Genomic DNA, 23260 nt, shown 5'->3' on the forward strand with positions numbered 1-23260 from the left:
AAATGATTATTTGTTCATTTATCATCCACACAGCTAATCTTAGTTCTAAACAGAACCTTTTTTACTGAACTATAATTTTAGTTGAGTTATATATTTGAATCTTTTGCAGAGTTTTATGAAGTTTTTGTAGTGTTTGTTTTTTGTTTGTTGTCTGTTTTTGAGACAAGTTCTCACTCTATAGCCATTGCTCGCCTTGAACTCTCAGAGATCTGCTTCTCCCTGAGATTAAAGATGTGTGTCTGCATACTCACTCTTGAACTTTGATTTTGTTGACAGGCATTTTAGAGGAAAATAGGGTGAAACCATAGTCATTGGAAAAGAAAAACTAAAAGACATTCAAAGAATCATTGACTTTTTTAGGTGCAGCTATTTAATGGGTTGGCCTTAGACTGTTTTGTATCATCTAACAGTAATTAATGAGGGCACTAATGGTACAATGCAGAGATGGCTGAGTTCTGCAGAAATCTGTGACACCTCTCCTGGAGATGTTGGAAAAAATTAGAGATTAAATATTAAATATGGTCGTAGTTAACACAAAATGTATAGACCTAATCCATTCTTTTTTCTAATATGTCTTACCAGATATAGGAAAAATAAAATTTCAGTTATGGCTCTCAGTGCTCCAGAGATTGTATCCTACTTTCCAACCATATCTGAAAAGGGAAGGCTTACCTAATAGTGTCAGGTAATTGGCATGCATTCTTCTGGGGTAATATGAGAAAAGTGGTCAGATAATTTGTTCCACTTTCCCCACTTTTCTCAGTTATGCTCAAACTAATACCAGGAGGGATTAGTTTCCTTGTGGAATATTTACTTCTTTTTTCTAGAACCCTCTGTTGCTTTTACTCCATTTTTGTGAGTCAAAACACAAGTAAGAGTCTTCAGATAACTTTACCTTAGATCACCAAATTGCCTTTTTTTTCTTTCTTTTTCAATAGTAAACCTTCAAAAAAAAAGAGCTAGAGAAGTCAGCCATTGTAAAGGATGACTGTCATCTTCTAAGGGGCCTACTTTGGGCAGAGTGGCTCCTTCCTTTTTTTTTTTGGATGTTTTCGTTTTTAATAGGATGCATTTTGAATGCTGTGTGCTACTCAGGTAAGTTCAGATCAAGAACTTTGTTGAACAGATAACCTTGTATACCTCACAGATGTTTTGAAAATCAGACTACAATATTCTTACAAGTGTTGTTTCACTACTGCTTCAGAAGGGTTGTTAAGGTCTTTTTGCTTGTTAGTTTTGTTTTGCTTTGCTTTGCTATGGGGCAGTCTCACTCTTTAACTCTGGCTAGCCTGGCACTCAGAATGTAGATCATGTTGGGCTCAAATTCATAAGAGATCCACTTATCTCTGCCTGTTAAGGGCAGGAACTGTCACATCATTCCTGGGTCTTGTAATTTTATGACTGGCTTATTAGAGATAATCTTGTTCCACTCTGGTATATAGTTTCCATACTCATTCTGCTGCCTTTTTGATGATGGTTCCTTAGCATTTTGTAAATTGCGTTGTTAGACATTTGTGCTAAGAGCTTTTGCTCAGTTTTCTGCATTACTAATAGAAGAAAACTGAGATCAGAAAGACTTTCCTGAGAACCTGTTAAGTGGGAAGGAGCAGACTCAGAAATGGTAAGATTGATAGCAAAGTGCCTAGCCACAGTGGATTCTGGTCTAAGAGGATTATTTTGGTTTTTTTTTTTTTATTGTTTGATTTTTTTAATTTATTTTTTATTAATTATAGTTTATTCACTTTGTATCCCAGCTGTAGCCCCCTCCCTGGTCTCCTCCTAATCCCACCCACCCTCCCTCATCTCCCATGCTCCTCCCCTAGTCCTCCGCCCATTTGCTCTGACCCTAGCCTATCAGGCCTCATCAAGACTGGCTGCATTGTCTTCCTCTGTGGCCTGGTAAGGCTTCTCTCCCTTCAAGAGGAGGTGATCAAAGAACCAGCGACTGAGTTCATGTTCCCCTTATAGAGACAGTCCCTGTTCCCCTTACTAGGGTACCCACTTGGACACTGAGCTGCCATGGGCTATATCTGTGTAGAGGTTCTAGGTTATCTCCATGCATAGTCCTTGGTTGGAGTAACAGTCTCAGAAAAGACCCCTGTGCCCAGATTTTTTGGTTCTGTTGCTTTCCTTGTGAAGCTCCTGTCTCTTCAAGGTCTTTCTAACTTCCCCTTCTTTCATAAGATTCCCTGCTCTCTGCTCAAAGTTTGGCTATGAGTCTCAGCATCTGCTTTGATACCCCGCTGGGTAGAGTCTTTCAGAGGCTGAAGGATTATGTTGTCATGGTGAAGGTTCTCTGTTAAATGTAAGCTTTCTTAAATTGTGTTTGTAACACTTTTGCCTCAGAAAAACCTTTAACTTAGCTATGGGGTATGTAGGAAATAAATTACTTGAATTTTTTAGTATATTGAATTTTAGTCATTTCATTACTAGAAGTGCCTGGTGTATTGTATTTTCAGGTAGCCTTTTCTGTATTATCAAATATAGAAATACGGACTGTCTAGAAATATATTTTTACTGTTCTTGGATTTTGAGGCTGTGAACATTTTATAATATTTGTTTTAGAAAAATGACAACATAAATGTGTTTAGTTGCAGATAATGTACATTTAAAACAGGCTTTTAATTTCATTTTAATTTTGGGAACTTTAGTACAGATTGATCACAAATCTTCATTTCCCAAGTAGAATATTTATGTTACCATTAAGATGATTTAGTACTGTGGTACATGTTATCATAATGCCATTTAAATTTTTATCTGTGTTCATGGTTGGAAGTATATCAGTGTTAGTGCCTGTATGTGTGTCTTGTGCTGTTTCTGTATGAGAGTGTAAAGTGACATTATGCAGAGGACTTATGTACAGTGATGAGAATGTTTAACTGGTTGGTGTGACTTGATAGCTATTTGGGTATGTGAAATGAAGGGGATTGTGTACAGTTGTTTAGTAGTGGGTTTAGGGTAATCCTAGCTCATTTAATTTTTTTTATCTGCACATAAGTACCCTTCTTGTCTTCTCAGTGTCCTGAGTTTTGGCCATTTCTTGATGATGACCCATTTCCCTTTCATCACCTCTGCATTAGATAATTATTGGAAGTAGATAATTCCAATTCTTTAAATCCTGTATGCAATCCAAATAGCCATGTCCATCAGTGTATTCCAGGTGTTTTCCCTTGTTATTGATGTTTATTTCTTGTCATATGTATACCCTTTTACCACCTACAAAAAAAGTAAAATGATTGACTTCTGTTTCCTTTGATAGAAGATAATATGTCTCTGCAGAGATTTACAGCTTGTGACCAGGGTAGCTGTTGTGTTATCAAGGAAGCCAGGTATTAATCTAATTGCAGTAATGTTTGCTTCTGCAAGCTAGAGGTATCCATGGATCATTCCTGGCAGTCAATTTTCCTAGGCAGCTTTATTTTATTTTGAGGTGGTTGGGTTCAGGTGTTTTTCCTTCCTTGAGGTTTGTATATTAAATTATATTTTCACTTTCTGATTTTATTCCTCTGATTAAAGTAAACCTTGACTTCTGAGATCTTTGATTAGCTTGGAGTGGTAACATGTATCAGTTTTTTTAATAAATATATAATGAACGTGCAGTTCATCAGTTTGGGTGCTACAGTTCACTGGGTCCTAGTTATTGGGTTTATTTTCTCTTAGGGATGGACAATAAGCATAGAATGTTAGAGTGTTTTGAAGGAGGAAAAGGAATAGAATAGTAAATAATAAGTATATATATATATACATATATATATATAATATAATAATAATAGCCTTGGTAGTCATGCAGCTTTTTAGATTAAGTAGTTAGGGAAGAGATGGTAACATTTGGAATTCAAACAGTAAGATAATAGTGCTTTATTGGATATGCCAATCCAAGGAACTTCTCTTTGGAATTCTAGCTGATAGAATTTGAGGGTTTTTTTCCTCTTTTTTTTTTTTTTCTCTTACCCTATTTATTTGAAGGAAATCGGTATCTATTTTCCCTTGATTTTGATTTAGCTCACTTTTCAAGGCACAGTTGGAATTGTGTGGTGCTAGTTTCATTACTTATCTCTTGTACTTTTTGTGTGCAATATTTAGTTCATCATGTATGCTCTGTGTTCATTAGAGTATTTGAATAGAGACTTTGTTAAAGCAATTTATAGTGAGGTGTTATGCTACAAAGTGATGGAAAGACAGTAAACTCAATGAGCTTTTTTTTAACAGAGGAATAGTTGTATGTTCATTTGTAGCGTTCATAGAATTAGATATTGTGCCCACTATTATACTTTCTTGTAGCTCTTTTTTTTTTTTTTTTTTTATTCTTTCAATTTATTGTAGTTTGGTTCTTATGCCTCTACCTCCCTTCCAACCCCCAGACCCTAGGTAGGAGAGAAAGAAGTTTAGAAGGGAAAAGGGATGTGAGTCTCTTTAGACTTAGCTCCAGCTGGTTAGGGTCTTGGGGTTCATTAGGGCAATACCAATCTTAGTGGACAGGATATCCATCAGCAGCCTTCTTCCCTCTCTCTCAGAGTGTTCCTTGAAGTGTTCTTGAAGTGTCCCTACTCTCTGTCTGGCCTCTAGCATTTATATCCTCTTAGAGTTCTCAGAATGCCACTAACTGCAGCTGGGAAAGACCACGCCCTTCTCCAACCACATAAGGCAATTATCAGCAGTGGACAAACTAAAAGCAGCTCCATAGTCCACACTTGGATTTAAAACAAAGACATAACATAACTGGGGTTTAAAGAAACCAAAACTTCCACTGTACTTTCTTGACACTAAAGAATCTGAAAACATAAAGCTCTAATATTGCAAAGGAGTGTGTCAATTATGTTCTTGTAAAGATTCAGAGAAAGCTGGGCATAGTAGCCACACTTTAATCCCAAAGAACAAAGAAACAGAGGTAGGCTGATCTTTGAGTTTGAGGCCAGTGTGGTCTACATAGTGAGTTCTAGGACAGGTCAGACTGTGTAATGAGACCCTGCCTCCTCAACAGAGCAGGGAGGGAGAGGAGGAGAGAAAGCTCGGGGTGGTGAGGGGCAATGATACAGGCTGAATACTAGGAATTTATAGCTAGTGATGAAAAAAGGAGCTAATAACAAACCTCTTTGCTATGTAGATGCCAAAACTACTAATTGATAGTTTTGAAGCTTACCTAATAAAATAAACACATAAAAACAGAAAATGCCGTCGGGGAAATATTGATGGAGGTGGAGTTGGTTGGGAATTACTTGTTTCTGAATAGATGAATGCCGCAGTTGTTAAAATAATGTACTGACTGTTAAAGATCTGTGGAACCAAATTGAGGTTTTTGGTTAAAAAATAAAAATGCAAGGATAAGTATATTTAGTATGTTGAAGTCTGGTTGTCCAGTTGGCCTAGAAGATTATAATCTGTGGGGATTGCAGGCTAGTATTTGGGTAAAGATAAAGGCAATTTCTACTCTACTCTTATATAAATATAACATTAATAGGCCAAATAAATTTTGACTCCTAAAACTAGAGAAGTAAAGAAAATAAATGCCAGTAGGTTTTTCAGACAACTCAGCAGTGTCAGATGTGTACCAAACAAAATGCTAGAGTCAAGGGAAGCATTATTTGCTATGCATTTGAAACAAGGAAAATACCTTGAGAAGTCCATAGGTATCAGAAAAGTCAATAAAAGATAAATCATCCAGAAGAAAACTGCATAAATTACATTCGTAGTTCATGAACACATACAGATCACCAGGAAATTATCTAGTCTTACTTAACAGTCAAGTTCGAAGCAGAAGTGTTTTAAAGCAAGATAATATTTTGTATTATTTCATATCAACTGGCAGAGATTTTCAATTTACTTCTCAGTAATAGCATGATGTAGAAAGTGTGAATTGATATACAGTATAGGTCTACTTAGCACAAGAATCACACAAAAATGTAAAAAATGAATGACGAACATTTTTAGAGGACAGATAAATATGTTATGTGTTTACTGTATTAGAGTCTGACACATTTCTACAGGACCATACAGTAGGTATGAATGGGTAGATATTTATGTTTTGGTGCAGGAAAATATGCAGGTTGTAAAGGAGATAACTAGTATGCAACAAAGATATTTTAGTACAGTGAATCCTATCAAGTTCGGTAAATCCTGTATCTGCATAGTGAATGTAATTGAAGGAAACACATAACAGTAATTGTGGCTCTTTTTTTTTCAAGGAATTTGTCAGGATTGTTTTTACTTTATATTCTATACTCCTAGTGGTGGTCTTTTTTGTTTGTTTTTAACATGAACCTTTATTTTACAAGTAGAACTTAATTTGAATGAGTTTTTGATGTCTGATATACTAACACTTTCAAAGTACAATCTTGCCAGAAAACCTCCTTCTGTCTTTATTGTTTTAAAATGCAAGTAAGGGCTGGAGAGTTAAAAGGTTCAATTCCCAGCACTCACTTGATGACTGATACCGTCTTTAACTCAGGTTCCAGGGGTTTTATGCCCTCTTCTGGCCTTTTCAGGCACCAAGCATACACATGATACACAGACATACATGGAGGGAAAACATACAGATGAAATAATAAATGTCAAAATGGCAGGTAATTGTTCTCTCCCTAAAAATACTTAGAAGAAATCTGACAGTTGAAACAAAATTATTTCTTAACTGTAGTGAGGCAAATTGCTGCATTGAGTTGGATGTAATGCTTAGTGTGATTTCTTTTAAAGCATATCCCAGAAGGAAAGTATAGCTTAGATATATTGTTAAGTGACTTTTTTTAAAACTTAAGTTTTCACAGGTAAAAATAGTTGCCCATGATCATTTGCATTATTATACTTTGTATTATTTAGATTTTTCTCATCTTTCTTAACATTTCTCCAAATGTTTTCCTGAGAAAAACGCCTAATGTCATTGACAGTGCCTTTGCTTTCAAGTCTTCTTCAGGAATGATACGATTTGGTCAAGGGTCAAAAACACAAAGCTCTGTATATTTAATAGGAATGCTAGCATCAGTTTTATCCTGAGGTTTTCCTTCATCTATTTTAGTATTTAGTTTCTATAGCAACTGAGTATGGTTTACAGCTGGGTCAAAAAAGAAATCTGTAGGTGTTGAGAAACTTATTTTTTAACCTGGAAGGAGAAGGTAGGAGGGAACACCTTTTCAGCTTTTACAGACCGCATCTGATTCCAGGAATTCTGTATTTGATTGATAGGTGTCATTGTCAGACTTGCACAGTGTCAGGAAAGATTGCTGATTGTTTATTCTACTCTAATTAGTTACATTACTTAATTATCCAGGTTAACGAAATAGCTCAAAGAGAGAACTGTCCTGCTGTGGAAGAATTGTAGTTCTTAGTAGAACTCTTCAAATGGAATGTCTCTGCATTTCTTAATAAAGCTTTTCTTTAAAGAGGTCATCTCTTGTCAAGTGTGATTGGTAGAATTTAAGTCTATAGACGTTATAGCTAGATTTACTACATTTCCTGAGGCACTTAAATGGAAGAAATGCAGAAGCACAACCAGCTGCTATAAAGGAAAGACCAAAGGAATGCTTTATCCTTATTGTTACATCTTTTAACAGTCTGTGTCAAATTTCAAATGGAAAATACACCCCCCCTTTTAAGTTATTGAAGCTGGAAGAAGATTAATGTTTTTCTCAATATTATAGGAACTACCTTCTGTTGAAGAACTCAATGTTACTTTGCCTGAAGATATTGAGCTGAAGCCTCTTGGAGTGGTTTCAAGCATTATTGAACAACTAGGTATGTAAGTAACTTATATTAACAATGTGTTCAAGCATACACTTATAATAGGTCAAGGACTTGATGTATAAAGTTTTCACTGAAACATGTATACTTTATCTTAGTCATTAAACTTAAAAATACAATATTCAGTGTTTACTTAAATATATTTTTTTCTTATTTTGCTGACTTTTTAAAGAATTTTCTTTGATTTCATTTATTTTATTGGCTGTAACAAGATGGCACAAATTTGTGACTTAAAACACCACAGTCTTTCTATCTTAATAGCTATGTGGACTTGTAGTCTTACAGAGGTCTGAACTTAGTAGGCTAATCCATGAATACTAGCACTTTCTTAGGCTATCTGAAGGATCCCTCCCTTTCTTTTTTTTTTTTGGTTTCTAGGCCCAGCCCACATATTTCCTGTCACATGTCTCTCTTCTTTGTTCTTTTGTTTGTTTTGTTTTGATTTTGAGACAGGGTGTATGTAGCCCTGGCTGACCTGGAACTTACTCTGTAGACCAGGCTGGCCTCAGACTCAAGAGATCCACCTGCCTCATTATTTTATTTGTTTGTTTGTTTTTTAATTTATTTTTATATTAATTACTGTTTATTCACTTTGTATCCCAGCTGTAGCCCCCTCCCTCATTCCTTCCCAATCTCATCTTCCCTGCCTTACCTCCTCCCAAGCCCCACTCCAAGTCCACTGATAGGGGAGGTCATCCTCTCCTTCCATCCGTCCCTAGCTTATAGTTCTCCTCAAGACTGGCTGCCTTATTCTCCTCTGTGGCCTGCCAAGGCTGCTCCCCCCTCAGGGGGAGGTGGTCAAAGAACCAGCCACTGAGTTCATGTTAGAGACAGTCCCTATCCCCATTACAAGGGAAGCCACTTGGACACTGAGCTCCCATGAGCTACATCTGAGTAGGGGTTCTAGGTTATATCCATGACTGGTCCTTGGTTGGCGTATGAGTCTCAGAAAAGACCCCTGTGCCCAGATTTTTTTGGCTGTGTTGCTCTCCTTGTGGAGCTCCGTCCCCTGCAGGTCCTACTATCTCCTTCTTCTTTCATAAGATTCCTTGCACTCCTGCCTCATTCTTAAAGCCAGGAATTTCTCTTCTGTTATCTTTTGTCCATCATTTCTTCTATTTTTGATTATCCCTTGGAAAGGTTTCCTGCACAGCCAGGAGAATTATTAGTAGTACCTCCTGAGGATGAAGAATCTCCTCTCATCATATCTCTTCTTTGACCATGAGAAAGCATGGAGGCTGTTACTTCGTCCCTAAATGTGTATTATATGTAGAGAAGAAAGAGATTTTCCTTCAAGGTTGACCTCCATCCTCTCCCATTAACCTTGGTTTGCTCCAGTTAGAAGTTTGCAGAATTTCTTAGAAAAATGAACAATTAACGGATCACGTGATTGACCCTACAAGGCCCTAGGTGCAGGGGTTTTCCCTTACATAACCCATTAAATGTAGCTTAAGTTTTCTGTTCTGCATCCCAAGATTGTATATGGTGGGGAATTTGGCAGTTATACTAATTCTTAAAATAAGATAAATTCAAGAAGCTGCAGTTGGCTGACAAAGCCATACGATTCTTGAATTTGAGAAAGCAACTATATTACAAGTCCTCTTAATTTGTAAAACCTGTATAAGACAGAATTCAAGTCTTGTTTCTCTGATCAATTGTAAGAATAGCTGAAGTAGAACTTTATTTTTTGACCCTTTCCTAAACAATAGCTATGTCAATATTTTTATAGATCAGTACTTATCATAATTTTGTCATTTTTTATTTAAATTTGAATTAAAGCAAAAGTATTCTTATAGAAATAATTCTTAAACTTAACTCCTGTTACTGCATGTACATAAACTTCATTATACATATTTCTTTACATTTTATTTATTTACTGCGTATGTTTATATGTTCATGGGTCTCCTGAATGTCACATCATGCATTTATATTTAGAACTTAGAACTAACTATTAATTGAAGAAATAAATTGAGGTACAACAGAAAAATTCTGGGTTACTTTTAATAATATGAACTTCATTTCCAGTGAAAATGGCATTATCTGTATAGTAAAATAGTGATATGTGTTACTGTAACTTTTTTAGTGCTTTGGTGTGTATGCGTTGCACGTTACTGTGCAAAATAGCTTAAAATCTGTAGCATTTGTAAGAACGCTAGAATACAATATATATACATATTATATGTAATGCTATAATATAATCTGTAGCATTTGTAAGAATGGGTATACACTAAACCCTTGGGATAGCATGTGTTTGTTTTTTGAGAAGAAAGATGGAATAGAAATTACAATGGGCCCGTTGTCACCTTGCTTTCATTTATTCAAAGAAATATGCTTTCGTGAATAATCAGACTTTTCATTTGTTGGTAGGAAAGCAAAACTTTGTAGGACAGTTTCTGTTCTCTATAGTAGAAATGATGAGACTAGATGATGCTGTATTTGTTAAAAACTACTTAAAAATGTACACAGCTTAAATTTGTTTAAGACTAAAAAACAGTATTTTCTGTTCTTTTCTATTTTTTCTCTTGGAAATGTAGCATTGTCTCTTTCTGGCTCTTTTTAATTTATGAGACGGGGTTTCCCTGTGTAGCCCTGGCTGTCCTGGACCAGGCTGGTCTCGAACTCACAGAAATCTGCCTGTTTCTCCTCTTGAGTGCTGGGATTAAAGGCGAGCACCACCACGCCTGACTGAATTACAGCTTTTTCTATTAAAATAACAATCTATCTCTGTTTGCTAATTAAGCTTTTGTTTACTAATGAATAGTTACTGAAGTATGTTATGCCACCTTAAATTTTAGGTTGTATTGCACTTAAACTTAGGTTATATTTAAAATATTAATTTATCTTTTTAAACCATAATCTGTCTTCTCTTGTCTATTTTTCAGTAATAATTGAGTCTATGACTAATATACCTCCAGTTAATGAGGATACTGTCATTTTCAAAAGTGATCGACAAGCAGCAGGAAAGGTTTGTTAAAACTCACGCAAATTGTTGTTACTTTGTTTTCTAGTTGCTCGTTTGTCCTCAGCATTTATTAGACAAGTCATCAAGTTTTAATTCATTCTTGATTCTTTATATATTTCATAAATTGGCTTACTATCCCATAGAATTCTTTGCCATATAGATCAGTACATTCCCATGTGAAGAATTTTTTTTTCTCATTGTTAGATACTTCAAAGGCAGAAGTTCTAAACACTGAATTCTTAGCAATTTAGTTCTTCCTACATGAGATTTTTGTTTGTTTCAGGAGAGTAAAGTAAGTTACATTGAAGAAGGGAATATTCCTGGGAGAACTCAAATACCTTTCTCTGTTCTCTGCTGTCTCCACTGTTTTTAATTTTAAAACAGCTTAGAAAGGATCAAGTTTTACTGAGTTCTGTCACCTTTCCTCACCTACATATGTTAAATCTGGCAGGCTAGTTTACCATGGCCAACTGCAAAGCAGTTGGTGACAGAATTTATTGGCATTGGGAATTTTTTCTTTTGGGGAAAGCTGTGAAGGGAGGGCAGGTTTGGGTGTGTAGGACAGTGTGTGCTTTTCCTCCTCTGAAATGGTTTTGATGCCAGTGTGCATCTCCACACCGGATAAAACAATCTTAGGGTGGGTAGAGGGAAAGAGTGGGAGAGGCTACATAGTGCACTATTTCAGAAGAGACCAGATTTGCCCTGGCAAAAACAGAATGCTTGTTGCTGGCCTCAAGGAAGTGCTAACAGGCAGGAAAGGAAAAAAACAAGGGAAATTGTTACTTAATTTTTCTTTTAATTTGAAATAAAATTACTGAAATAGATTGTTTCTTTAAATCTTATTACAGTTTTCATAACATTTGCTTTTTTCTCATGGTAGCTCTCTTAGGCGGTTTAAATTTCAAAATACATGCTTTACCTATTTAAAATTAAAATGGTATTCTTTAGGTTTTTTTGTTGTTGTAGCTGTCATCCTGTCTGTCCGTCCATCTCATCCCATCCCATCCACCACCATCACCATCACCCCATGAAGCCAGGGTTTGTGTGTTTGTGTGTGTGTGTTCCTTTTGTAGACCAGGTTGGCCTGGAAACTCACACATGACTGTCTCCGGATTGCTAGGATTAAAGGTGTGTGCCACCACACTTGGCCTACAAATGGCATTTATAACATTTTTATACCACAAATACATGGGAATTTTCAGACTAGTCAATGCATTAGATGAAAATTATATGCATGGAGGTAAAAATTACATCTGGGTTTAAATTTTATTTAGAGAACTTTGTAAATTGAAAAGTGGTAGGTAATCCAACATTCTATGGTCTGAGCAGAATTGAATGAGATCCTATCCTAAACAAAGAAGGAAATAAAACATAGTTATAGGTCTGTCATCTTTTCTCTGAAATGGGTTTGAAGCAGAGTTGGCTAAAGAAATTTGTGAAACAAAACAGTATCCAGAATAAGAAATACAAGCTGTTTTAGGTCTCTTTCCTGATGGATTTCTGTTTGAGAGAAAATAGGAGTAACCTGGTCCAGCGTGCCTGACTCTGACCTGGAGAGTGGGTAGAAGGGGTGTAGCTCGTTCTCAGTCGAGGCTGTGTCAGCTGCCGGGTCCACATGCAGTTGGGTGTTTGCCATGCAGCACTCAAGAGACCTGAGAACAGCCAGGAGATAGGAACGTGGGGACTGCGTACTGTGTTACTGCTTGTTTCCTCACAGCTGCATATACTGAATCAGTGCCATTTCGTGGTAGTGGCATGTGCTAACTGCTTTGACAGGAATCCTTTGTATAAAAATTTCATAGGATATGTCATATTTAAGATTCTTGTAGGTGGCTCAGAATAAAAGTCCCAGTTCTTACTATTCTAAACTGCTTTTTTATGCTCTTCTTCTCACAGTGTACAATTTCCTATTTTAATTTCATATTAGGTGGTGTGCAGTTACAGAGTTTCCAAAGTTGAGTAGAATGTTAGGGTAGGGGTGCAAAGAACTTGAAGGGACTCTGAGGAGGCATACTACCCAGAGCCCTACTGCAGAGTTGCTCTTCACATTTTCATCCTTAGATGTTGCTCAACATCAGATCTATAGTCTGAGGTCCGTCCATAAGGTTCTGGATTGATTAATTCTTTGTGTTGTTTAAAAATAATGCTACTACATTCTTCTTTTAAATAATCTTTATTAGGTAAGTTGTTAATTTGAACTCAGCCAAGTTTTCCTGTGATTGAGTTACAACCACGAACGCCACTGAGCCTGTGCTAGCCTTCCCATTACTTCCCAATACTTTTTTTACTTAAAACTTTATAACGGTGTAGTTGTAGCTGTGAAGCAAAAATACTTCAGGTCTAAAGAAATGATTAGTTTAAATGTATGCAAGAATTTTCAGTGTTGCAGTTTTCAAGTAAGCCAAGCTCTAATATAATTCATATTTGTATCTAGCAGGTACCACCAGAAAACAAACTTGCTATTGTTTTATTTGTAAAAGAAAAAAGAAATTTGCAATAAACTGTTACATTTGTAATCAAAATATAAACTCTTCAAGTATAAAATTAGATAATTTACTACATAGAATTGCCTTGTTCTAGCAATTATCAGTGTTTATAAAAATCTTGCTACTTTTTCAAATCATTATTGAAAGATACATATTCCGTGTCTTCTGTTTTGTAGATATTTGAGATATTTGGACCTGTTGCCCATCCATTTTATGTGTTACGGTTTAATTCTTCAGATCACATTGAGAGTAAAGGTATCAAAATAAAGGACACCATGTATTTTGCTCCGTCCATGAAAGACTTCACTCAGTATATATTCACAGAAAAACTCCGACAGTAAGTGCTTCACTGCTGTGTTCTTCATGTGTGAGCAACTTGTTTTAAGAGTGATTCTCCATAGATGGCGGTTTCTTCTACTTAAATGGTGGCTGTATTCCAGAGGGCTCATTTTTCTTTCCGTGAATAACTTTGAGGGCTGTGATTTGTCATCAGCATTAACAGGTAGAAAATACGTAATTTTCTGTTTTACCCAAATAACATGATCAGCCACTAGGATTACATCACTTGTAGAACATAAAAGCTTTATAAATTCCATTATATGTTTTATTATACAAACTACTTCAGTATTAGTATTACTGCACAAAAAAATATTTCCAATAAAGTTACAAGTTTAAAGAACTGTTTTTAGTTTGTTGTTTCTTTGTTTAAGGTTGAGTATCATGTATCTCAAGCTGGATTCATTCCTGACCCTCCTGCCTCCTTCTCTCTGCTGCTAAGTTTATAAGTTTGTACCACCATTCATAGCCTTATAAAAATATTCTCAGATGTACCACATAAGAAGTTCCCTATACATTTTTATATTAAATCAGGTTTCTAAAATTCATTTTCTATTTCAGAAGTGAAACTTCTGGTTTTTATACAAGTCATCTGTAAGAATCTGATGGAGAACCATTTGGCCTCAGTTATTTTTCTAGCTTTGTGTACTTGATTCTCCTACATGAAGTAGTGACAGGATGAGTTAAATAGATACTAAGTCATAAGGGCTTTATATTTTAAATAGTACTTAGGCAGTGACCATTTTATTTTTCCTTGAAAAATAAGATGTTACCCTGTGTATGCCCCACATATAGAACCTTTAACAGATACCCAAAAGGTTTTCTAAAAATGCTTACAAAATAGTTACGTAAAAGCGGTTCTTTATTCTTGATTTTCAGTTCTTAGAAGAAATACGAGTAAAGCGGAGAAGTGAACAGTAAGGCTGTACTGTAGAAACACTCTCCGTTTATTCATTTTGATGTCTCCTTGTACCTACCTGAGTGTAGAGCTTGCCTTTCAGAGCAAAGCCCCATCACAGTTCCACCCCTGACAGGCTAGTTTAGTTAGCTTTCTGTCGCTTGCTGTTTTGTTGCTTGTTTCCTTGGTGAATTTGGTTGCTTAAATTTTCCTGTTACCTTTATCAACTCCAGACTGAGAATCCTATGCATCATCTCTAGTACTGGCTGTATTCAAAGGGAACACTGAATTCATATGAGGTAAACAGGTTAATGACAGCTGACTGCATGATAAAACAGTCATTGATAAGCACCATATATAATGTCAAAGATCTCAGTTAAATTTTTAAAGCAGTTTAGTGTTCATTCCGTAACATCAGTGTCATTGGCACATTGATTTTAGTGCCACTAAATCTGGAGCGTCTCATTTATTTTTAAGGTCTAATTTAAAATAGTGAGTACATCTGGTAAGAATAATTTGTATTAATGTAGTTGAATAAGAAAGATCCCTGAAACCATGCAATAGTTCAGATTAAACAGATTTTAAAATGAAGTTTCAGAAATTATAATTATACTCTAAATACTTAAACTTTTTCACATTGTAAACTTCTCACCAAAATTACTAATTTCATCTCTAATGAGTCATTTCATATAGGCTTCTGATAAAGCACAGTGTCCTTTAGAATATACAGTGTTCCTCCTCCCCAAACTCACCAGTCTTTGGTTTTAAGAATCACTCAGAGAATTAATTGTTGGTTTTTCTTAGGTGAGTTAAGAAAAGACAACTTGTGGCTTTGCCTTTGTCCCATGAAGCTCTAGAGGGAATTGCTCTGTTATTGTTCATGTCTGCAGCAGCTAGAATATCTTATGTGTGGGTGTGGAACAAATTTTATACAGAAGTCAGGCATCTTGAAAATGAAGATCAAAAGAACAGAACCGCTTACTTTGCACAGTATACACAGCCTTTTATCCCAGCTCCCGGTGCCAACACTTACATGTGCCCCAGTGTGTGTGTGTTTCCTATAAAATGCCATGTTATTTGAGATTGGTAAAGGACACAAAAGATAGTCTTTTAGTTTCTTCCTGTTCACATATAACAGAATCTGATCTGTTCTAGGGACCGAGGATCTGATGCCTCTTGGAAGAATGATCAGGAACCACCTCCAGAAGTTAGTATGAACCTTTTCATTTACTGTTTCACAAGGCAGCACATGCCTTAATTATATACATTGTTAATTCATTCCAACTTATGATTCTCATTTTATCAACTTTGTTGATAGACAAAATGGTATTCCTTAAAGTCGAGTTTTTTAAGTTTAGTGAAAGTCACTTTGAGACCTGATGGCCCTTGGCTGTGATGCAAAGCAAGCTACTCATTGGGCCTGGGGATGGAGTCAGGAGCAGATGCCTGACTCTACTCCTCATGTTTGTGCAACATAGTTACTCTTCTGAAACTCCATCTCTTATTATTGTGTCCATGTCAGGAGGACCTCTTCATCTCCTGAGTTGGGCTAATGATTTAATCTGCCTAGAGCTGTGGAATTTATTTGGGAATCACATGCAAATGAGTAATGATTATTTGTTTCCACTCCAGGTGATGGAGAATAGGATATTCTAAAGATTTTGTGGTGGTTTTGGTTTAATTGAAGATTTAATTTCTGAATACTTCAGATATTTCAAACAGTACTGAAGATCATGGTCTGGGTTAATTTCTAACTTTTTTGAGATATGAACCAGGTTTATGTCTGCTCCAGGAGATTTTACAGGCATGAATTACTTAACTCAGGGAATGGACTATCTTGGTATCTACACCAAACGGTGTGTGGATATTCACATGGGTCTTAAATTAATCCTGTTAAATCCCCATTTTAGTCCTCAGGAGTAAAGTTAATAATTTTGGTAATACTAAGTTTTTGTGAAACTGGTTTGATTCAGGTTGTGTTGTACAGAATTAAATCTCACATGCTGTATGATTTTGGTTTTGGGGGGGTGGCAAACTAGTTTATAAAAATGTTAGATTTTAATTTTATATAGTTGTTAATGACACCTTACAGTCTAGAAGAATTCTCTAATTTTAGACCATGGGAAAATGCTAGACATGCATAAAAGACCTAAAGATTTCTTAGAAAATAATTCTTAGTCATCTTTACTTACAATTCTAATGTATATATGCAAAATTTATAGTTGCTTTAAATATTACATGAATGCAAAATTGAAGTTAAATAAGAAAAAAATTTTTAGGGGATGATAGCAAAATTTACTCAAAGTAATCTCTAAAACTTCTCCCAATTATAAATTTTTCTCTCATTCCTGAGAAAGTAGTTCTGATTCTGTTGTATGAGAGAAAAGCTCTGGTTTGCTTTACAAAGCATTTTGTTTTCTGTGCCTTGTTCTTTTGACTATGTACATATTGTCAATCCATTTGTGCCAGAAAGTCTCACTTCCTTCTCTCTCCTTGCTCAGCCTGGCACTCTTCTAACACTTGTCAGTATGTGTGCATTATAGTGCGTATTGTGCAGAACGAGATTGAGCTTACTATAACGTTAGTTGATTGGCAATGCCTGTGTCTAAGTTTGAGTGAACCAGTCATGGAATGATGTCTTTTGATTTCTGTTTTGGATCTATGAAAATAGCTTAGTCTTCATTACTGCCCTCTTTGGCAGCTGGCATGATGATGAATCTTAAAGCAGGAAGTTGGACTTCTGGCCAGGGCATGGAATATGTATTCCATCTCTGAAGGATGCTAATTTGGGCATTTTAAAGTTACCTAATTGTCTGAAGCTTTCTAGGAATTAAATAAACCGGGAGGAAAAAAAATAAGAGTATCCAGCTTAATAAAATTATTAGGACTTAAAAACAAAGTAACCAGTTTTTCTTGTCACATATTAATAGATAGTATTAAGTTGAAATGAGCCACCTTTCCTCATGGTCAGTGAGTAAGCAGCAGTTTGAGCCTCAACTACAAGTGCCTACTGTTTCATTGGCAAACCAATAGTAAGTGAATCTCTACTTTTCTCTGTAAGGCCTTGGATTTCAGTGACGACGAAAAAGAAAAAGAAGCCAAACAGAGAAAAAAATCTCAACTTCAAGGCCGGAAAAAACTCAAATCCGAATTGAATGAGTCAAGTGAGTATATTATTTTTTTATAGTCATTTTTGGACTTTATGTACAAATATGTAAGTGAGCATTAATGAGAACACCGGGTTCTCTCCATTTATCTCCTGGTGCCCCTCACATAGGAGGCCTTGCACAGCATGGGCTGTGTTGAGAGCTCTTTGATGTGCTCCATCTGAAGCTGTGGTAACAAGTTGAGTCTGATAGAGGCAGCTGTGCTTACAGCGTGGGTTTCTCAAGAAACCTATTTGCCCATGTTCAGAATTCAGTAGTATGTCACCCATGTCACACTATGTATTTTTACTTTCCCTTTTATAATCTTTTTAAAAATTAAACTTTTTGAGATAATTGTAAATTCACGTAGTTGTAGTAAACAACAGGAGAGATTTATTATGTGCCCTTTACCCCCATTTCTTTCACTTGCAACATCTTGTAAACTTGCTATCTCACATCTAGGATTATTATTGAGGTGATATCCTCAAGGCCCTGTATTTCTAAGGCCAGAGCGGAATGCTCCTTCATTTGCAATCTAGTTGTGGCTGCTTTCTCACATCAGTTCGCAACAAGCATCTGTCTGTTTTCTGCTCCTTCTCTGTTTTGTAGTGCTTCATGGCCTTGCATGTACAGGTGCTTACCCCTGGGTTGCTTTGTCAGTGCTATTCTCCATTTCTTAATATCTGTGGCCGTTTCAGGAATGTAACTGGAATCCTGCAGTGGATTACACAGCTGTAAATATCACACATTAGCTTTTGCTGCTGATCATGGTTTCTTGGAAATCCATCCAAGTTGCCAGATGTGTAGATTGTTTCTTTACGGACGGGGGATATGCACCATTCATTTTCAAACTAACCCATTAAGAAATATCTGGCCTATTGGCATTTTTTGTTAGGAGTAAATCTATAAATATCTTTGTACAGGTTTTTAAAAATAAATTTTCATTTGTCTAGGACAGATATTAAGCAAGAATGTAGCCTTCCTGCTCAGCCTTGAGTGTGGGTGGGAATAATGCTGTGGTTTTTTTGTGGTGTTCGGTACAGTTACTGCTAAACGTTTTTGTCTTGCTGGCTTTTCCTAATCCTTAAGCAGTAAGTTGTGCCTTTTCAGTTCACTTAAAATTGAGTTTTCTGTCATGTTACTAACTTAAGGGATAGAATTCAGTTTTTAATATATTAAACTTGATATATTAAACTGTATTTTAATTTTAATTTTGCTTTTCTGCCATTAAAGGTGAAGATGTTGGTGAAGTGCATCAGAATCGGAATGCTTACGGCTCTCTTTCAGAACATTCAAAAGGATATCACAACAGGGAGTTCCCTCGAGGCTTTCCCAGGGGAAGATACTCTCGAGGAAGCCACAGCAGGCCCCCACCTCATCAGTTCTATAATTCAGACCACATGGCATCTCAAGAGACTCTGGGGTTTCCACCTCAGAGACAAGATAATCCCGTCATGCCCCACTATCCCTTTCCCCCTCCCATGTTTGATATGCATAACTTTTCAGTCCCACCCCCGCCCCCGCCCCCGCCCCCGCCCCCACCTCCTTCTTTGAGCATGGGATGGGCTGCACCTAACATGGCCTCTCATCCTTTGCTTAATTTACCATACTCTCTGCCCCCACCACCCCCTCCTCCACCTCCTCCTCCACCTCCCTCTCCTGGGGAGAGTAATTCTTCACATTTTGGACCTTACTATTAGGTCTATGTTTGTATATCAGAGAAATATGGACTGTGCAGATTATATGGTAAAGAGTTTTTTAAGGAAAATCTATTATGGAGTTTGAGTTTTTTAAAACATTGTAAAATACTAAATGACTCAGTTGTACGTTCATATATATTTCAAATATATTTCAGTTGTGAGTTCATATACATTTGTAATGGTATTTATAGGGACAGTTATCTCATTCTTGGAGAAGAATCCAGTTCATGTAATATTTAAGTAAAATGTTGAATCATGTCCTCCACTACCCCACCCGGGAAACAGCATACATAGTAATGGTTATGAAGCTGGTTGTCATGACCTCTAATGTGCTGAGTACTGGTTGTCTTTCTAGTATAATCTTAAAGTAACATGTTGAAGTCCTACTAAGAGTCTTTAAAGCATTTTTATAAACTTGACACCCTTGGAATTGACTACAAGTGTTAAGAATTCTTTAAATTTTATTTCCTTAAGCAAGTTACGAGTGTGTAGGAGAAAGACACCATTGGAAGAAGCTTTCAGTAGCTGGTTGGTATTAACTATACATTGACAACTTCCACTGTCTATGTAGATTTCCATTACTTAAGCACATTATTTAAAAAGCTTTGCTGTTCAATCACTTACATTAGGGTGTGCATTGGTGTATATGTGTCTTCTGTGTTTGTTCCCAGGCTTTCCAGTAACAGGCCTAATAAATGCCTATTAAATTGACAGAGTGAATTTAGAGTTTTCAATTAAATGAGTGTTGTTTGCCAGCATTGGTGTAAATGATGAACAATTAATGGTCATTGGTACTTGAGTAGGCCTTCAGTGTAGTTTATACACTCCGTTTATTAACTGAGGAGCCTGACCACCCAGAAGAGGCCGCTTAGCTGTTACTTAGCCATTACAATGGCAAGGAGTTGAATCCAGGTTTCTCTCCTTTCTTAGCACTTTACTTAGTTGGTGCATCCTAATCTTTCCTTCCCTGGCATGCTTAGAATACTGTGTTTGTACAGCACATGGGGAACTGTTTGCATTGAGGTCCCACTTCACTTAATACAGAAAGAGACAGCTGCAGCATTTGTGATAGATAGGTACAGAGCTCTGCCTTGGCATACAAGCCTTTACTTAGTCTAGTTTGTAGTGTGTATTTCTGCTTTGTAGAATGTTTTGGGTTGATAGAATTTAGAATAAGATTGTATTTGGGATGGAAAGATGGCCCAGCAGTTAAGACTACATACTGCTCTTCCACAGAATTTCACCTTAGTCTGTAGATATTTCAGGGCAAACACATTCCTGCAGCTTTTTTGACAACTCACTTAAATGTGGATGAGCTAAGTTTGGGTATTAGTGGAGATGAGGTTGTATCAGTGAGAAAAACTAGCTACAAGTTGTATATATCCTTAGCATTTCAGGATGTGTTTTGTAGTCAAATCTTCGAGGTGAACCAAACTGCTAATGTGTCTGCTGTATGGGTGTATGGGTGATATTGGGGATGGGGCCTATCAGATGTGATTCCTCATGAAAGAATCTACTTGTCAGTGGGTGAATGCTCTGTACTGTGGCTTTTCTACCCCACTGCTTGGAAGATCTGGGTAAAAGGTACTGGCTTTGGAGAACAAATGGGCCAACATCAAACACCAAAGAATCTGCTGACATTTTCCAGCCTGCAGAACTAAAAACCTTCATTTGTATTGTTTACAAATTGCCCACTCTATGGATTTTGGAGCAGGACACAGACTTATAGACCAACTGCCTTTTGTAAGAGAGAAATGGTGCAGGATTGTCATCCTCACTTTAATTGTAGAGCTCATTTAAAATCACCTTGGCCCTAAGCTCCAACCTATAAAGGTAGATGTGTCTTACTTCAAATAGAAAACCCTTAAGCAAGCGTTTCTGCACTAAATCTGAATACTCAAGGGTTACAACGCAGACAGTTGTTTCTGCAGTCGGCGGTGAATAAATGTAGCATGGAAATGTTATTGCTGACACTAAGCTACTATGTTTGATTTTTAAAGCTGAATTCTGTTTTTTCTTTTAGAGAAAAGATAATCCAGTTCATAGTAATCAGATGTGTAATGAATAGAAATAGTTATTGAGGGCTGGAGAAATTGCTTAGTGGTCAACACTTGCTACAATTCCAGAGGGTCAGAGTTTGTTTCCCAGAACCCATGTTTGGCTGCTTGCAACTGACATAACTACCAGGGTAACGCATGCCCTCTTCTGGTCTCTTTAGACACCCACAAACATGGGTTTTAAGCATAAATTTTGAAAGAACCAGGGTGAGACTGCCTTTTGAACATCTGGAATAAAACAGTTTGAAAATTCACTGAGGGCTGTGCCTTACTATAGGCAGTGCACTACTGTAACAGGATACCACAGGTTGGATCAAATTAAAATGACTGCCTCACAGTTCTGGAGTCCTGGAAGCCCAGTGTCCAAGTTCCAATACCTAGCAAGGGCCTTCTTCCTACTTTATCACATGGTGAAAACAATTGAGGAAAATGGGCTATTTGTTTATCATACCACGTTATTGAAGCAACAGCCCATTGTCTAAGCCCATCTTTAAAGATCCCACTTAACTATTACTGTTCCAATAAGAAGCATGAGTTTGGGAGGGGAAAGCCAGACCACAGCAGAACATTCTGTAAAAGTGCCGTAAATACCAAAATATGTCTGTTACTATGTAATGAGGTGGTTAGTAACAATCCCTAGTGCTAAATGGAGAAGGGACAGAGACAGCTAGGAGCAGTGTTTCTTTCCCACTTTTCACTACCCTACTCCTTTATATGCTTTGTGCTACCTTTATGTGTTACTGTTTTTGCTAATAAAACATCGTTGATTAAAAGCTGAGTGTTGTCATTTTAAATTCTTATGTGAAGAGGGATTTAAGGTCCCAGTATTTTTTTTACTTAACTTTTATTAATTACACTTTATTCATTTTGTATCCCCCCATAAGCTCCTCCCACCTCCCCTGCCGGTCCCGCCCTCCCCCCTTTCTGCATGCATGCCCCTCCCCAAGTCCACTGATTGGGGAGGTCCTCCTCGCCTTCTTTCTAATCTTAGTCTATCAGTTCTCATCAGAAGTGGTTGCATTGTCAGGGTTCTAGGTTATCTCCATGAATAGTCCTTGGTTGGAGTATGAGTCTCTGGGAAGTTCCCTGTGTTCAAATTTTCTTGTTCTGTTGCTCTCCTTGTGGAGTTCCTGTCCTCTCCAGCTCTTACTATTTCCCACTTTCTTACATAAAATTCCATTCACTCTGCCCTTCAGTTGGCCATCAGGCTCAGCATCTGCTTTCACAGTCTGCATGGCAGAAGCTTTCCGAGGCCCTCTGTGGCAGGTTCCTAGGTTGTTTCCTGTTTTCTTTTTCCTCTGATGTCCATCCTCTTTGCCTTTCAGGATGGGGATTGAACATTTTAGTTAGGGTCCTCTCTTTTGCTTAGTATGTTTAGATGTACAGATTTTAGTGGGTTTATTCTATGTGGTATGTTTATATGAGTGAGTATATACCGTGTGTGTCTTTGCTTCTGGGACAACTCACTCAGGTTGATCCTTTCCAGGTCCCACCATTTACCTGCAAAATTTCATGATTTCCTTATTTTTCATTGCTGAGTAATATTCCATTGTATAGATGTACCACACTTTCTGCATCCATTCTTCAGTTGAGGGGCATCTGGGCTGTTTCCAGCTTCTGGCTATTACAAATAAAGCTGCTACAAAAATGGTTGAGCAAATGTCCTTTTTGTGTACTTGAGCCTCTTTTGGGTATATGCCTAGGACCGCTATTCCTACTTGTCTGAGAAACCGCCAGATTGATTTCCAGAGTGGTTGTACAAGTTTACATTCCCACCAGCAGTGGAGAAGGGTTCCCCTTTCTCCACAACCTCCAGCATGTGTTGTCACTTGAGTTTTTGATCTTGGCCATTCTCATGGGTGTAAGGTGAAATCTCAGGGTTGTTTTGATTTGCATTTCCCTAATGGCTAATGAGGTTGAACATTTCTTTAAGTGCTTCTCTGCCAT

General features: G+C 37.0%; 1 protein-coding gene across 1 annotated transcript in view; it reads left to right on the top strand.

Annotated features, from left to right (window-relative positions):
* Positions 1 to 22091, top strand: part of Naf1 (nuclear assembly factor 1 ribonucleoprotein) — a 34392-nt gene extending 12301 nt beyond the window's left edge. The window contains exons 3-8 of the mRNA XM_021659717.2: positions 7629 to 7722; positions 10611 to 10693; positions 13353 to 13513; positions 15566 to 15617; positions 17472 to 17574; positions 18790 to 22091. Coding sequence (XP_021515392.1) covers positions 7629 to 7722; positions 10611 to 10693; positions 13353 to 13513; positions 15566 to 15617; positions 17472 to 17574; positions 18790 to 19256 — 960 coding nt within the window. The 3' untranslated portion in view covers positions 19257 to 22091. The remainder of the gene's footprint in view (positions 1 to 7628; positions 7723 to 10610; positions 10694 to 13352; positions 13514 to 15565; positions 15618 to 17471; positions 17575 to 18789) is intronic.
* The last annotated feature ends 1169 nt before the right edge of the window (positions 22092 to 23260 follow it).

This window comes from Meriones unguiculatus, chromosome 4 (assembly GCF_030254825.1).
Source record: "Meriones unguiculatus strain TT.TT164.6M chromosome 4, Bangor_MerUng_6.1, whole genome shotgun sequence".
NCBI classification, from domain to species: Eukaryota; Metazoa; Chordata; class Mammalia; order Rodentia; family Muridae; genus Meriones; species Meriones unguiculatus.